Below are 16216 nucleotides of genomic sequence, written 5' to 3'. Positions count from 1 at the left end.
TACTCAGGGCCTAGGGACTCAACTGTAGCACGCGTTATGACCAGGCAGTACGCCGGACACCAAAAGCGCTGACTCTTCCATGGCCCCTCCCTTCGGGCTGTGTCGCTGGAGCGCCGGCAAATGTAGAAGGCCCCCAGGAGGCGGACCCTGTGAGAGCTTCGGTTCGGACCTGGAGAGGCCTGGGAGGCTGCACATCCTCCAGGAACAGAGCCTGGGCTCCTCCGCTCCTCTCTGCCCACGAGGTGATGCAGCTCCTGGAAGGTAAGGACACTAGATCTGCGGCTACGTTTATCCTAGAGACGTTAAGTACTCTCTCCCTTTACGCCTTCCTCAGACTCTCGTCGCTCCTCCTCCTGACCCGCCCATCTCCTCTAGGGTGGAAGAAGGGTGAGGGGACTGAGAACGCTGGGCTGAATCTGAGGGACGTGTGAGCTCGACTCAGCTCACAGCTGATTGCAAAATTATCTGGAACGAATGCTTGAGCTTAGTCCTCTCTGTGCTGCATAGCGTGTGGAGTGGTAGTGAGTCTGCTGAGAATAGTCTTGAAGGTATTTTCTGACTGTGTAGTCTGTGAAATCCGGTGTCATCGGAAATAGTTGCCTTCTTTTTAAAGTGTTAACTGTCAGTCTTGTTTTCAAAGAGTAACTTAGAATCTTGACCTTAACACTCTGCGTTATTTTTTTTATTTAAAGAGAAAAAAAAGTAAAAGGGTACAAGTAATACAGAATTTTAAGAAAGAAAAAAATACAGTAAGAAATCACTGGTTAATAGATTACATATTGTCATCTTAAAAACAGTTTTGCGTTCTGTATTTACACCTACCACCTGCATTTACTGAATCCCTTTTTTTCTTTTGCAAGAAAATTTGTTGTCCCTTTTTTGAAACATAGTTTGTAATCTGTTTGGAGGCGGAGATGAAGAAATCATTTGTTTTCTCTTGTGTAAATGTTTGCTTTATAGGTTTTGTGTCCGTCCAGGCTGTGACATAGTCCAGTACACCTTCAGTGTGTAGGTTTGTTGGCTTAAACTTCTTCTGGCTATTTTAAAACTATTTAAATCACTGGTTTGCAAAAGAGTTTAAGAATTGTGAAACTTGAAGAACGCAGTATTGCCAAGAAATTTTCTAATTTCAGGTTCAATTGCGGGACACAGTTACAGAAATGATTTGCAATAGGACTTAAATTCTTTATACAAAGTGATAGTCTGAATTTATTGTATTTTCTTTTTTAAAAAAAACTTGGAAGTAAGCAAATTTGCAACTATAAAATGGTTTACTATTCAAATAGGATTGTCTAATTTTGTATTACAAAAAGTAGGCACAAGGTTCTTAGTTCGGAACACATAAACTAAAAAGTAGTTACACAAATTCGTGGGGGCATTTTGTTGTTTTTTTGTTTTGTATCTTTGAGACAAAGTCTCTGTAGTTCAGGTTGACCTTGAACTTGCTACATAGCCCAGGCTGTCCTTGAATTTGTGGAGTTGGATCCTCCTGCATCAGCCTCTTGCACTACTCCCAGTGCTGGGAATTCAGGTCTGTACTTCTGGGTAATGCGTGGTTTTTCTCTTTAACTAATTATTGAGTTCATGTGAAAATTTTTTTCATTTATATCACCACAAGTAAATTGCTTGTGTAAAATTTATTTACCATTTTTGTGTTTTCCTATATGTATTCTCTTTTATATTGAGCCTTTATATTTGCATTTCTTGAGCTTTTTTATTGTGTTTTTGGTTATATCAGTGTAAATTGTTTAATAAAAATTCATTATTTACCATTTTTCTTCATTTGAGTTGGTTTCTCTTTTTTTCTTCCCTAGGTGAATTATACTTTAATGTACTACAGATTGTGTACTATGGATGGAAACTGTTAAAGTTTATAATGTCAAAAACTTTTCTTAGACAAAAGGTATCTTCCATGAAGGTATGACATACAAAAATAGCCATGTTATAACAGCCTAAAAAGAGTTACAAATTTTTATGTGTTCTTACTGTCTTATCACTTCGCTCCAAGTATCTGTTGTAATTAATGATCTGAACTAGTATGCAAATAAGTTATAAAACCACAACCTTAGTTTTGAAAAAAGTATTTTATCATCCCTACTAAACTAAAAAGCTGAAACCTACAACTAAAAGCTGAAACCCCAGAATTACAGAGCACAGAAGAGAAACATACATGAGTATAGTTGGTATTACAGCTTACAACAGGCCTTACCTCTTAGAAGTCATGTGATTCAGTTTAACAGTTTTCAGATAGGGGTAAGGCAGTATCATATAAGATAGCTATTTTCCAAGTGTTGGCTTGAATTTTTTTTGTCTTAAGTAACTTATGTAACTTTATTATTTCACTTATTTTTTAGTAGATATGAGTCCACATTTATATAATAAAATGTATAAGTAATATACAAATCAAAATTACTCTGAACTGTAACAAAAATATTTTCATGTATTCTGTTGGAGAGATAAAGTCTTGATATGTAGTCCAGACTGGCCTTCAGTTCATTATGTAACCCAGACAGGTTTCACACAGCAGACTTTCTGCCTCAGCTTCCTAAGCACTGGGATTATAGGCATGTGCCACTATACCTGGCTTCATGTATTCTTAAACATAGAGAAAAGGCATAAGTCTAGTATCTGTGACAATCTTTTCCCAAAGAGAAAATGAACTGGGTTGCTATGATTTTTTTTCAATAGTCTTTCTTTACCCACTGCCAATATTTCTACTATCTTAAAAAGACTGAAGTGTGACTGACTGTCCGTAAGATCTTAAAAGCTGTGTCTTCCCTTTCCTGAGCCTACTTTCACTTTCAGCCTTTTTTTCCTCCTTGAAAGAAGCATTATCTAATGGCTCATAATTGTAACTAAATGTTCTTTTACTTTATCATTAGTGCATATTAATTGTAAAAAGTAATAGGTCTCGTTATGACATTTTCACAACATCCTTATTTTCATTGGTGCCAAGAATTAAAGCCAAGGCCCTATGATGGAGTATTCTTGTTTTTCCTCCTCCTTATTCCTCTTCGTCCTCCTCTTCTTCACCTTCTTTTTTCTTTTTATCCTTGAAATAAAAAGGATTTAGTGGGTTGTTCTTCAGAGCTTATTTGGAGGTTCTAGCAGGAAAATACAGTTGCTCATACACCCTTGACTTAGGAGACAGTACTCTATTGGAGGTGGTTATCCTCCTCAACCTGTAGTGAAGCTTTGGGAGGGATGCACATAGAGCAGTGAGGGAAGAAAGGGACACCTGCCTAGTCAGCCAGATCAGCTGAATCAACCCTAGCAATTGATGGGTGACTGATGTCTCAGCCAGATCGCCCTCACATCCCCTAGAGTGGAGTATTCTTGGTGATGTTTGTTTGAAACAGGGTTTCACTATGTAGTTTAGACTCACCTTCAACTCACTAGCCTAAGCTGGCTTTGATCTCATGGTGATCCTCCTGCCACAGCCTCCCAAATTCTGGGATTACAGGCGTGTGCCACCATGCACAGCTAAGATTTCTATTTTAATGTTTTTATATATATATATATATATAGAAATATATGACTTTTGTTTTCAGAATAGCTCAGTTATGTAGATGGAAAACAATAATAATATTTACATAGTGTGTTTGTTTCAGGTGACAGACTGGGTAGATGCATCATTTGATGATTTTTCAGAAACCACCGGCTTCTCTACTGTTCCTGCCACATCTTTAGGGGTGAATAACTCAAATCACAGAAGAAAGAATGTGCCTTCCACATTGGAAAGCAGCAGAGCTCCAGCTGGAAAAGGAGGAAAGCTGTCTTCCTTAGAACAGATTTATGGTCCAGAAAATTTTAAAGATTATTTGTCAGAAAGTGAACCATGGGTAGATAAATATAAACCTGAAACTCAGGTACTAAATGGCATACAAATATGTCTGCATAATTTAATTTTGAGATGAATGGGAAGGAGGAAAATGTCCCCTTTCACATTTTTACTTATAAGAATCTTTCTCAGTGAAATAGGAAAAAAAAAATTTCAGATATTTTTATGTTTTAAGGCTCATATTTTATCAACTAGTTTACAAGTTGTACCTTTTGTCCTTTATCTTAGATTTAATTTAACCCATTATAGAATTTATATATGGATGTGTACATTTATCTACTTGCTAAATGCAATACCTATCTCTCTTCCTTTCCCAAAATGTATTTCTGAGTTGTAAAATATTTCATAATTACAAACTTCTGTAATGATCGTGTAAGTCATTTTAGTATGTCATTAATGTAAAAGTTCAAGTATAATCAAAAGAAGATAAAAATATATATTTTACAAATATAAATACATATTCAAAAAGACATAAAATATATAAAAGCACTGGGGCTGGGGTGTAGCTCAATGGCAGTGTGCTTGCCTCAAATGTGTGAGACTTTGAGTTCTATCCCCAGAACCAGAAAAATAAAAATATAAAAGGACTTAAACATTTCTTTACTGAAAATGTTTAAATGTCATTGGTGCTGATATAGCAAAGATCATTCAGTTAAAATGTCTTGTTTTTAACCCAAAATTTTTATCTTAGCATGAACTTGCTGTGCATAAGAAGAAGGTTGAAGAAGTTGAAAGCTGGTTAAAAGCTGAAGTGTTGGAACGGCAACGAGAACAGGTAACTAAATAAGAAATATGTTTTTAAAAATTCAGCAGCAGCAGTTTCCCTGCCTTATGGGAAGTCAGAGAAATGAAGTCCAGGTGCCCATGGGAAAAACCTCATGGCCTAGCAGTCCCCAGCCTCATCAGAAGCCTCAGGGCTGGGTGCCTCCCAGGGTTTGTGTTTCATTCTACCTTTTAACATCCTGCTATCAGCATATGGCACAGTGAGCTGACTAGACTGGTAGTCAGTTAGCACATTAGTTTATCTCACACTGAAGCATGCAGGCAAATTACACATTAGTTTTTTAACTAAATATAACCTGAAACAGTCATTATTCATTTTAGACTGTTGTTTTTTGTTTCACTTCCTAAATCTGCAGTTATCTTCCCCTCCCAAATGTTCTCTCCTTCTCTTATATCTCTTTTTCAACTTTTTGAACTCTTTAATTTCCTTCAAACATAAAAGGAAATAGATGTATTCATCTATGACTAATATGCTCTCATTTTATACATTAAATATTGAAGAGTAAGTGACATTTTACCTTTCAATACCTTGACATGCCACTCTTGAAAAAAGGGAGGCATGTATATATATGTACAAAATTTTGAGAAAATATAACTAATGCCCTCATGTTATATAATGATGACTGTTTGTTGATTTGTTTGGGTTTTTTTGTCTTTTTTTGAGGCAGGGTCTCTATGCAGTTCATGCTGGCCTTGAGCTCACTTTGTAGCCTAGCCTGGTCTTGAACTCCCAATAATCCTCCTACTTCAGCCTCTCAAAAGTGCTGGGATTACGGACATGAGCCACCACGCCCAGCAATTGTTTGTTTTTGAGACAAGGTCTCACTATGCAGTTCAGAGCTGGCCTAGAACTCATGGTATTTCTCCGTTCTCAGCCTCCGAAGTGCTGGAATTATAGGCATGCACCAATTCTGGCTTCATTTTTTTTTAAATTTTTTTTTTTTTTTTTTAATACTGGGAATCCTATTCAGGACCTTGCACTTGCCAGGCAGGCAGTGTGCTGTGGAGCTATATCCTTGGCCCTGGCTTCATATATTTTAAACTTGCATCTCCTTAGCTATCCCCAAACTGTCATCATTGTCATCATCATCTTTCTTCTTCCTTCTCCTCCTCCCTCTTCTTTTTCATCTCATCTTCTTCTTTGTCATTGTTGCCATCATCATCGTTGTTGTTGTCTGAGACTAGATCTTATTGTGATACCTAGGCTGACCTCAAACTTTTGGTCTCAATTGGTCCTCCTGCCTCAGCATTTCTTTCATAAATTCTTCAAGGATTGTGGTGCATGTTTTATATTTTCTATATTGTGTACTCTCAAAAAGCATGGCTGATTATTCTGCTGTTTGATGTTGTCTGCCTGTCTGATTAAGGAGATAGTAGTTAAACATCACGTCTGCATCTTGTACCTGGTGTAGAACTAATGGGAAATGCTTAAGCACATGTCACTGCCTTGTTCTTCACAAGTTTAGAACATCAGTGATTTCGTATTTGGCAATCCTTGCCTGAATCATTTGTTTAATTAGGATTATTTAATTAACTGCCTTCTTATAAAAAACTTGTCATCATTAGGGCTCCTTCATTGCTGTAAAATGTGGTTTAACTAGAAAGACAGCCAGGCATGAACCACCAAAGGCTTTTTCATTGATTTTTTTTTTTTTGCGGGGGGTGGGGGGTGGGGGGGAGGCAGGTATCAGGAGTCAAACTCACATCCTCATACTTCCCAGGTAAGTGCTTGAGCTACTGAGCTAAATTGCCAACCCCTCACTGAATTTTTTTTTTTTTTGTCAGCCTTCACCTGATAGTTTTTTTCATGGAACCACTATTTTCTCACTTAGAAGTACTTTTTAAAAAAACTTTAATAATAAATAATCAAGTCTTAAACCTATCTAGGTGTTACTATTATTCTGCCAATTGGAAAACTGAGATATCTGTATACATAGGTATTAGGATAAGGATTTTTCTAGAATTGAAAAGCATCCCCCAACACCAGGAATTGGACTTAATCATTTATGTACTTTTTTTATTTTACAAAAATCTCAGGGGCTGGGGATTTAGCTCAGTAGCATAAGCACCTTCTTTGCAAGTACGTGGTTGTGAGTTCAATCCCCAGTACCGATAAAAAAAAAAAAAAAAATTTCAGTGTTGTTTGACATTTTTCTTGAAAACAGAGTTTGATAATTTTTAGATTTGTCAGTGCTTAAGGAAACTGACTTTAAAATTTTGTTATAAATATTCCAACTATTAGCTTATTTTAATTTTTCAGGATAACATCTTCAGAATAGTGCAGTAAATCTCCAGTTGTAGACAATGGAAAGTTAACTGTCTTACTGGACGCAAAATTGTTGTTATGAGACTCTATGTACTATGCTAAAAAACGGACCATAGCCGTATTATATTTTAAAAAATGTAGCTAGGTATAGTGGTTTATGCCTGTAATGCCAGCCCTTGGGAGGCTGAGGTAAGTGAATCACTGCAAGTTTAAGGTCAGTCTGGACTATATAGTTCATGGCAGACCTGAACTACATCCACTACTAACAAGAGCCTATCTCAAAAAAAAAAAAAAAAGAATAGCAACAGCACATGATGCATGTTTTTTTATGTGATCTAGTTGGAAATATGGCCAGTTCTCAAGGTTTTACATGCTGAAAAGTTACTAAAGGAAATACAGTATTGAACCATTTTCCTAAGAAAAGTACTACATTAGGCTTCTGCAAACTTCCTATTATAATGTAGTTAGTTAACCTAACAGTGGGTTTCCAGGGACTCTGTCTTTTCTAGGGAATTTTATAGAGTAAAATCATGAGGTGAGATGGGTCTAAAGTGGGGAAAAACTGGGATCTTGCAAGATAGATGGGCATGAAGTGGGACAGAGCTATGGTCAACCAATAAGTTTAATTGTTCAGGTAAAACTGACCAAATCAGGGCCAAGTAGGGAAGCAAATCACGTAGCAAGTAAGCTTTCTTTACAGATCAGTGACTTCCCATAGTGGGTTGGGATAATGATTCCTGGCTTCTTAAGGTGATCCATATCCCTAAGGATTATTCAGTTTTAACCTATCAGGTATTTTATTTTATTTTATTTTTGAGGCAAAAATCTCACTATGCAGTTCAGGCTGGCCTTCAGTTTGAAGGCTGGCCTTGAAATCATAGACATTATCCTGCCTCAGCCTCCTGAGTGCTGGGATTATAGGTATACACCACCATGCCTGGCTTAACCTACCATTTTTATATGTGTTTATTTAATATATATATGTTGCTGAGTCATTAACACTGAATACATGGCAAGCAGCCCTCATGCACTGTCATTTTGTTGTTTTCCTGAGACAGTCTCATCAGGTAGTTCAGGGTGGCATTGAACTCACTGTGTCATACAGGATGCCCTCAAACTTGTGATCCTTTTGGCTCAGCCTGCCAAGTGCTGAGATTACTGGAGTGCACCTCCACTCCCAGTTAATACTCTTTTTAAAAGTGGAACTGACTCTTTTGTATCAAAGTGTGCAGGCCCTCACCTCCACTAGATATAAGCAAGGAGTATTGTTCACTATTGCAAGTAGGAAATCTTTCCTTACGCCTTTTTTTTTCTTTGTTTTTGTTTTTGGTAGGGGTATTGAACTGACAACCTCAAGCTTTCAACTTTAATTTTTTTTTTACCACATTTATTTTATGAAGTAACATTACTGGAGCCTTCAGCCTCCTATCATTAGAGTTATATGTATGGTAAATAAATTTCTTAATGTTTATTTCTTCTAGAATCTAATATGCAAATGACATTCCCATAAGAATATTATAACAGTAAATTATATTCTGTGAGCAGTCTGTTAAGATTAAATTTTAAGACTTAAGGTAATCTAAAAAAAAAAAAAAAGACTTAAGGTAATCTAAAAATCTTTTAGACTTTACCTACTTAATTAGGCCAAATTTTAGTATTTTAATTTGGCTCCTAAGTGGTCTTTGGGAAAGATACAATGTAAGAATTGAGGAATTAGCAGAAGAGGGATTTATTATTCACAAACTGATTCTCATTTTATCTGAAACTCATTTAATTATGAAATTTAGTCTGCTTATACTGGACATTCAATATGTGGAGTAAGAACAAGTTTAGAAAGTTGAAAAATAATACTCTAGCATTCCAGTGATTGTTTTGTACGTATATTTTTCCTTTGTGGTGTTAGGGATCAAACTCAGGACCTTTGCCTGTGGTAGGCAAGTCCTCTACCACTAAATTACACCTCAGCACTCATAATTTTAGTCTTTAATTGTTTGTATTTGTTTTTAGGGTGGCTCTGTCTTATTAATAACAGGTCCTCCTGGGTGTGGAAAGACTACTACTATAAAAATACTTTCAAAGGAACATGGTATAGAAGTACAAGAGTGGATTAATCCTGTTCTACCAGACTTCCAAAAAGATGACTTCAAGGAGCTATTTAATTTTGGTAAGTGTTGTAGTCAGAAGTTGCCAGGAAAACAGTTACATATAGGACACATGATTTATAATAACTGCTGGTACCAAAATCTGTGTTAGTCAGGGTTTTACTAGAGAAAGATACAATACAGGATATGCAAATGTAATTTATAAGATTTGCCGATGGTCAGCCACAGAGTTGAATGAGGAAGTATGCAGACCGTGTCTGCACACTGGAGGCTGAAGGATACAATTCAAGATCTGGAGTTCACTGCAGTGTCCCGTACAAGTCCCTGCACCAGGAGGCCAATATGTCTGCCACAGAAGACTGAAAGATCCAAGGCAGAAACCAAAGAGTCTGCCCTGGAAGCCAGATGATGTCCAAACCAGAGGCAAAGCCTGGAGCTCCTCCAAAGAACAGAACTCTGTCAGTCCTTCCTCCTTCCCTTTTATACTATCCAGGTGATGAGCCACCCTAGGGTGGGTCTGCTATACCATAGGTGTAAAATTGCTAAGCCGATTTCATTGAGCTTCTAAATGTTTCAAGTTGACACAGTCAATCATCCACAACAATAAGGTTTGCTGTGATGATACTGGAAATAGCAAGAGAGACTTGTGCCTAATGGACCATTCAGATGAGGCTGGCCAGTTTCTAAGAGCAGTGATTTCAGAAGGACAAGGAGCTGACTAGAGTGAAGGAGAACAGGATTCGTTCAGGTTTAAGTGGTAACTCTTATTAGAGAATAGTTGCTTATGTTTTCATTATTTCTGGAGGTTACACAACATAAGATCTTATTTGTTTAAATGTGAATCAGGTCTTAAAATGTGTTAATGGAGCCAGATGTGGTGGCACTGTCTCAGAGGCGGAGGCAGGAAGATTGGCTTGAGTTCAAGGCTAACCTGATTTACACAATGAGTTCAAGGCCAAACTACATAGTAATTCTGTCTCCAAAAAAATAAAATGTGTTAAGCAAATTTGGTTCCCAAGAAGATAGTTTAGGCCAGACAGCCAGGCATGGTGGTATGTACATATAGTCCCAGCAGGGTCTATATGTACACCTCAGTCCCAGAGGCTGAGGTGAGGGGATCATTATGAGTTTGAGGCCAGCCTGTGTTATATAGTGAGCTAGAGCCAGGCCCTGAACTACATAATGAGACACTGTCTAAAAAACAAAACAAAAAAAAATAAGATGATTATGATTGCTAATGCTTAGTAGGGTCATATCAGATCAAAACATAAGGCCAAAATAAGGCCTTTGAAACTTGGAAGGAGACTTTAAGACAACATCAAAAAGTAATCATGGTAACTTTTTGTTTTGTTCTGTTTTGTTTTAGATTTTTTGATTTTTGAGACAAGATCCTACTATGTAGTCCAGGATAGCCTTAAACCCAAACTCTTCGTGCCTCAGCCTCCTTGGTAATGGGATTACCAGGTATATGCCACCACTCCCAACTCTGGCGCTATGATTTTTATCTGTCCTGGGTTTTCTTATACTATAGGAAGTAAATTAGGAGTATCCTAACCTAAGCTAATTGTAAGTGAGGAATTGTGCAGGACAGTTTTATTTTAACGGGGAGCATGTATCAGAAACCTTTCCTCAGGACTTCTGTAATACACTGGCTATGTACCCTGTTTTTGGCATATACTTCCTTATTCTGCTAGTGTCCTATGTCCTAGTTTTTTTTTTTCTTTCTAGTGTTGAGTGCTTTCTAAATGGTGATGTTACTTCGGGCAGTTTTAATCTTTTTTTATATATGAATCTTGTCTTCAGGGAACTCTATGGCTAAGTTACTGTCATTCTATTTTATTGTTAAACTTATATTTATCAATTGTATTAATGTTGTCTGAAGTCAGATTCATTGTTATAGGGAAATTATTGTTGTTCATGTTCACTGTCGTCTTTTGGAGTGAATATGAGTTGTCTGAAGGAGGATTTTGGTTTTGAGTTTTTGGGTTTTTTCCCCTAGGGGCAACAATGGTACATACATTGTAGTGGGTTTTGCTTATTTAGTTTGGTGGTGGTTGTTTTGAGACAAGGTCTTGCTCACAATTTCACAATATTGGAGACTGTTTTATTATAGAATGCAATTTTGTTGGCATCTTGTACATGTAAGTGATTTGTATATATGTGTACATATGCATATGTATAATATTAATGTGTATATATAATTCATTGAAAATAAAAGTGGTAAATGTGTTTCTTTTCAGAGTCAAGTTTCCATAAATTTCCATATCAGTCTCAGATAACAGTGTTCAAAGAATTTCTACTAAGAGCAACAAAGTATAACAAACTACAAATGCTTGGAGATGATCTGAGAACTGATAAGAAGATAATCCTGGTTGAAGTAAGGACAGCTTTTTTAAACTGCAATTGCCAAGGATGTAGCTCAGTGGCACAGCACCTACCTAGCAAGTGTGAGGTCTTAAGTTCAATTCCCAGAACCCCCCAAAAACACATAATAAGCTGTGCTGCTGCTATTGAGTGAAAGGTTGTACAGCATACCTTGTTTGTAAACATTAACTATCTCCAGGGCTGAATGGCTCAGGATAGCAAAACACAAAGGCTTTGTCATTGCAGAAACCTAAAGTCTTTTTCAGTAAACTTAGTACAGGTATAGGTTAACAAAGTTTAAAACTTAACAGCTTAAAAAAAAAAAAAAAAACTTAACAGCTTCAGTACAGAAGAGCAAAGGAAATATTTGAAAAATTATTTCTCTACTACAACTGGTAAAGTGACTTCTGTGAACTTTAATCCAAAACTTGAGGTTTCCATGAATGTGTGCTACTGTTGAGCTATTTCATAGTTCTCTTAATTTCTCTGAACGTTACAGTGAAAATACATTGGATACATTTTTTCTTGTCTTGAAAGAGATAAATCTGAAAATAAATATGCAAAAGAGTACAATTAACATTTATTCTCTGTTTCTTACCAGGATTTACCTAATCAATTTTACCGAGATCCTCACACTTTACATGATGTTCTGAGGTGCGTATGAGTGAAGCACAATATTCTCAGCGCCACACTAGGGGTTGGGTCTACTGCTCAGTGGCTGCGGTTCTCAACCTGCCATGGACCATTGATCCAATAATTAAAAGTGCACTTGAAATGGCAAGTAGCTTATGTTTCAACATTTCTGTATTTTCTTGTTTTAGGAAATATGTGCAGATTGGCCGATGTCCTCTTATATTTATAATTTCTGACAGTGCTAATGGAGATAATAATCATAGGTTACTATTTCCCAAAGAAATTCAAGAAGAATGTTCCATTTCAACCATTAGGTAAGAAAGATGTCTGCTTAGAATGTTCATATACGTGGCAATATTTCTAAATTAATCATTTAATTCTCATCTCTGTCTTACTTACAGTTTCAACCCTGTGGCACCAACAATTATGATGAAATTTCTTAACCGAATAGTGACTATGGAAGCTAATAAAGTAAGTGGTGAATTTGACTTTTACCTTTTAGTGATTAAAAAACTTATATAGAATATATACTGGAAGAGTTGCAGACATGATTTTAGGATGAAAAACTCATATGGCATGTCATTTGATCAACTAGGGGAAATACTGATTAAAAATAATTTCAGCGCTGGGGATTTAGCTCAGCGGCATAAGCGCCTGCCTTGCAAGCAGGCAGTTATGAGTTTAATCCCTGGTACCGATAAAAACTGCAAAAGACAAGAAATAATTTAACTTCTTTTTACTGTTAGACTTAACATTCACATTGATGTAAATTTTCTCTTTGCTAGGCTTAGTGTTCTAAATTATAGCTGTCATCAAGGAAATACTTTCTAAAGAAGGGAAACATGAAAACAAAGCTTTGTAAATGGGGAGGGGAGGAGATGTTGAAGGGAGGATAGGGGCATAGAGGAAAAAAAAGAGCAAGTTGTTCTTCGGCAGCACATATACTAAAAAGAGCAAGTTATATCATGTACATGTACAAATTCTCTAATTCTCTATGATGAGTGTGACCATTATGTATATCTAAAATGTACCGATAAAATCTCAAGTAGAAGGCAAAAAAAATTTCTTTAATGTACAAATGAGTACACTATACCTATTGTAGAAGTAAAAAATTGAGCTTTGTAGAAGGAATAACTTGTACAGTGTACTATAACTATTAAGGATCAAATGGGGTTCAAGTTTCTTTTTTTTGTTTTGTTTTTGTCTTTTTCCTTTTTATCAGTACCGGGGATCAAACTTATGACTGCCTGTTTGCCATGCAGGCGCTTATGCCGCTGAGCAAAATCCCCATCCCCTCAAGTTTCTTTTAACTCTTAACTTACTGTATTAAAACAACTAATTGTCAATAACAATAAATGTGCATGGATATGGATATGTGTGTGTGTGTGTGTGTGTGTGTGTGATGAAAGTACATAAAGGTGGTTAGTGTCATTAGTTCTGCATAGATCTGATTTTGGCTTTTAAAAATTCTCATGCTTGGGCTGGAGATTTAGCTCAGTGGCATAAGCGCCTGCCTTGCAAGTGCAAGGTTGTGAGTTCGATCCCCAGTACCAATAAAAATAATAAAAAATTAAAAAAGCAATTCTCATGCTTGAGCCAGGTGTGGTGACACATGTCTGTAATCTTAGCACTCAGGAAACAGGAGAATCACTGCAAATTCAAGGCTAGGCTGGGCTTCAAAGTGAGTTCAAGACCAGCCTGAACTGCATGGTGAAACCCTGACTCAAAAATACCAAAAAAAAAAAATTCACATGCTCTACTATAGGCATGATAATGCATATTATAGTTTTAAATATTTATTCAACATTACAGAGTAACCAAGAACAATAGTCAACATACTATTTTATCACATTTAACTCCAAACGTGTATTTTAAAAGCCATGTACCTGTAGTCTCAGCACTCTGGGAGGCTAGAACAGGGGAATTGAAAGTTTGAGCCCAGCCTAGGAAATGTAGCAACTTAAGACCCTGTGCAATAAAAAAATGGGGATGTAGCTCAGTAAAAAGGCCCTGGACTGAGTCCCCAGTACTTACTATCAAGATGGAAAAAACCAACTTTTGTTTTAATATTGGTCATTAATTGTAAATGGCATTTACCTTTAAAAGTTTTGTTATATAGGGCTAAGGATGTGGCTTAGTGATAGATCATTTGTGTAGCAAGTATGAGAATCTGGGTGCAATTCTAGCACCATCCATGCCTCCCTGTACCCTCCCCCAGAAAAAACTGGATTTAACCAAGGTGGTGACGGATACCAGTTTTGTAACCTCAGGTACTCCAGAGGCTGAAGCTGGAGGATCGCAAGTTTGGGGTCAGGTTAGGCAATTTAGCAAGACCCCCATCTCAAAATTAAAAGGGCTAGGGTAGCTCAGTAGAAGAGCACCCTGACTTCAATCCCCAGTACCAAAAAACTAGGTTGGAAAATCGAAAAGAGGATTGACATCCTAAGTCAGTTATATGAAAAAGTACTGAAATTTCTTAATAAGTTTATAAAACGATTGCTTTGCTTTTGTGAAAATGTTCTTTAGACTTGGCTCATAGTGAGTGTGTAGAGTGTGGAAGAATGACTGATTGTACATTTCAGCCACATTTGCATGTTCATAATCAGCATGTTTACTGTGTTCTTCAGCTTTCAAGGATTATAATTTCAAATTACATTTCCACTTTGGCACATAATCCATATCTAGAATTGTTTTCTTTTTTCTTTCTTTTTTTTTTTTTTTTTTTTGTCTTTTTCCTTTTTATCGGTACTAGGGATCGAACTCACGACTGCCTGCTTGCAAGGCAGGCGCTTATGCCGCTGAGCTTTAGCTGGGGATTTATCCCCAGCCCCTAGAATTGTTTTTTTAAAAGCACTTCTCTAGCCAGGTGAAGTGATGCACACCTGTAATCGCAGCACTCGGGAGGCTGAGGCAAGAGAATCACTGTGAGTTTGAGACCAGCCTGGGCTACAAAGTGAGTTCTACAAATGGACTTAATAGATGTCTATGGAGTGCTTCATCCTACAACGCCAGAATACACATTCTTCTCAGCTACACACAGGACATTCTCCAAAAGAGACTATATACTGATTCATAAGAATATGCTTAAGTAATTGACAAAGGAATTGAAATTGTCCCATGCATACGGAAATCCATGCCATCACAAGAACTCCATAAACACATGGAAATTAAATAGCACTCTGTTGAACAACAAATGGGTCACACATTAAAGAAGAAATTAAACACTTTTTACAGTGCAGTGATAATGACAGTACATCACACTGGAACTTGTGGGACATAAAGCAGTCTAAGGAGGGAAATTTATAGCCATAAATATGCATTTCAGGAAAGCAGAGGAAGCACATACAAACAACTTAATGTTGAACCTCAAACTTCTAGAAAAAGAAGAACAGGCTAAGACAAAAACTCATACAAGGGAAGAAATCATAAAGATCAGAGCAGAAATTAACACACTGGAGAGTAAAAGAACAATATAAAGAATCAGTGAATCAAAGAGTTTGTTTTTAAAAGACTAAAACTGACAGACTCTTAGCCAACCTTATGAAAAGAAAGCAAAGACTCAGATTCACTCAATTAGGAATGAAAAGGACAAAATTACAACAGACCCTGCAGAAAACCACAAACATCTATACCTACTTTGGAAATTTGTATTCTAATAAGATGGAAAATACAGAAAAAATGGACAGATTCCTACGTACATATGAATTACTCAAACTGAATCTAGAAGATATAAAAGTCCTAAGTAACCCAATATCAGTAAGTGCAATTGAAAACATAATTAAAAACCTATCAACAGAGAAAAGCCCAGGCCCTGATGGATTCACTGTTGAATTCTATAAGAAATTTAGAGAACATTTAACACCACTACTTCTCAAACTCTTTAATGAAATTGAGAGGGAAATGAAAGTCCCAAATTCATTCCTGGAAGCAAGCAATACCCTGATACCAAAGCTAGAGAAGGACCCAAGTAAGGAAAGAGGGTTACAGGCCCATCTCCCTAGTAAACATTGACGTAAAAATCCTCAAGACACTGGCAAATAGACTGCAGCAATGATCAAGTAGGATTCATCCCAGGAATGGTTCAACATACCTAAATCCATAAATATAAATCACTATATTAACAGAGCCAAGGACAAAAATCATATGATCATCTCATTAGATTCAGAAAAAGCTTTTGACAAGGTTCAGCACCCATTCATGATTTTAAAAAAAAACCTATGAAAAAAC

At 36.7% G+C, this 16216-nt stretch overlaps 1 protein-coding gene across 5 annotated transcripts in view; it reads left to right on the top strand.

The window, feature by feature from the left end:
* The first annotated feature begins 63 nt into the window (after window positions 1–63).
* Window positions 64–16216, top strand: part of Rad17 (RAD17 checkpoint clamp loader component) — a 43480-nt gene continuing 27327 nt past the window's right edge. Inside the window, exons 1-10 of one of the 5 annotated variants that reach the window (XM_063258292.1) lie at window positions 135–261; window positions 1425–1531; window positions 1815–1918; window positions 3612–3869; window positions 4533–4616; window positions 8898–9054; window positions 11233–11369; window positions 11958–12010; window positions 12178–12303; window positions 12391–12460. In XM_063258292.1, coding sequence (XP_063114362.1) covers window positions 1877–1918; window positions 3612–3869; window positions 4533–4616; window positions 8898–9054; window positions 11233–11369; window positions 11958–12010; window positions 12178–12303; window positions 12391–12460 — 927 coding nt within the window. In that variant the 5' untranslated portion in view covers window positions 135–261; window positions 1425–1531; window positions 1815–1876. Of the gene's footprint in view, window positions 262–300; window positions 549–1424; window positions 1532–1814; window positions 1919–3611; window positions 3870–4532; window positions 4617–8897; window positions 9055–10358; window positions 10457–11232; window positions 11370–11957; window positions 12011–12177; window positions 12304–12390; window positions 12461–16216 lie in introns of those variants that run through there. The other 4 variants (XM_063258294.1, XM_063258293.1, XM_003460950.5 and 1 more) reach the window with 4 other exon arrangements.

Source organism: Cavia porcellus, unplaced genomic scaffold (assembly GCF_034190915.1).
Source record: "Cavia porcellus strain 051 isolate PalLab524CR breed Dunkin Hartley unplaced genomic scaffold, mCavPor4.1 scaffold_11, whole genome shotgun sequence".
Lineage (NCBI taxonomy): Eukaryota > Metazoa > Chordata > Mammalia > Rodentia > Caviidae > Cavia > Cavia porcellus.
Note: the sequence above shows the minus strand (reverse complement) of the source record. Positions and strands in the feature narration are given on the sequence as shown.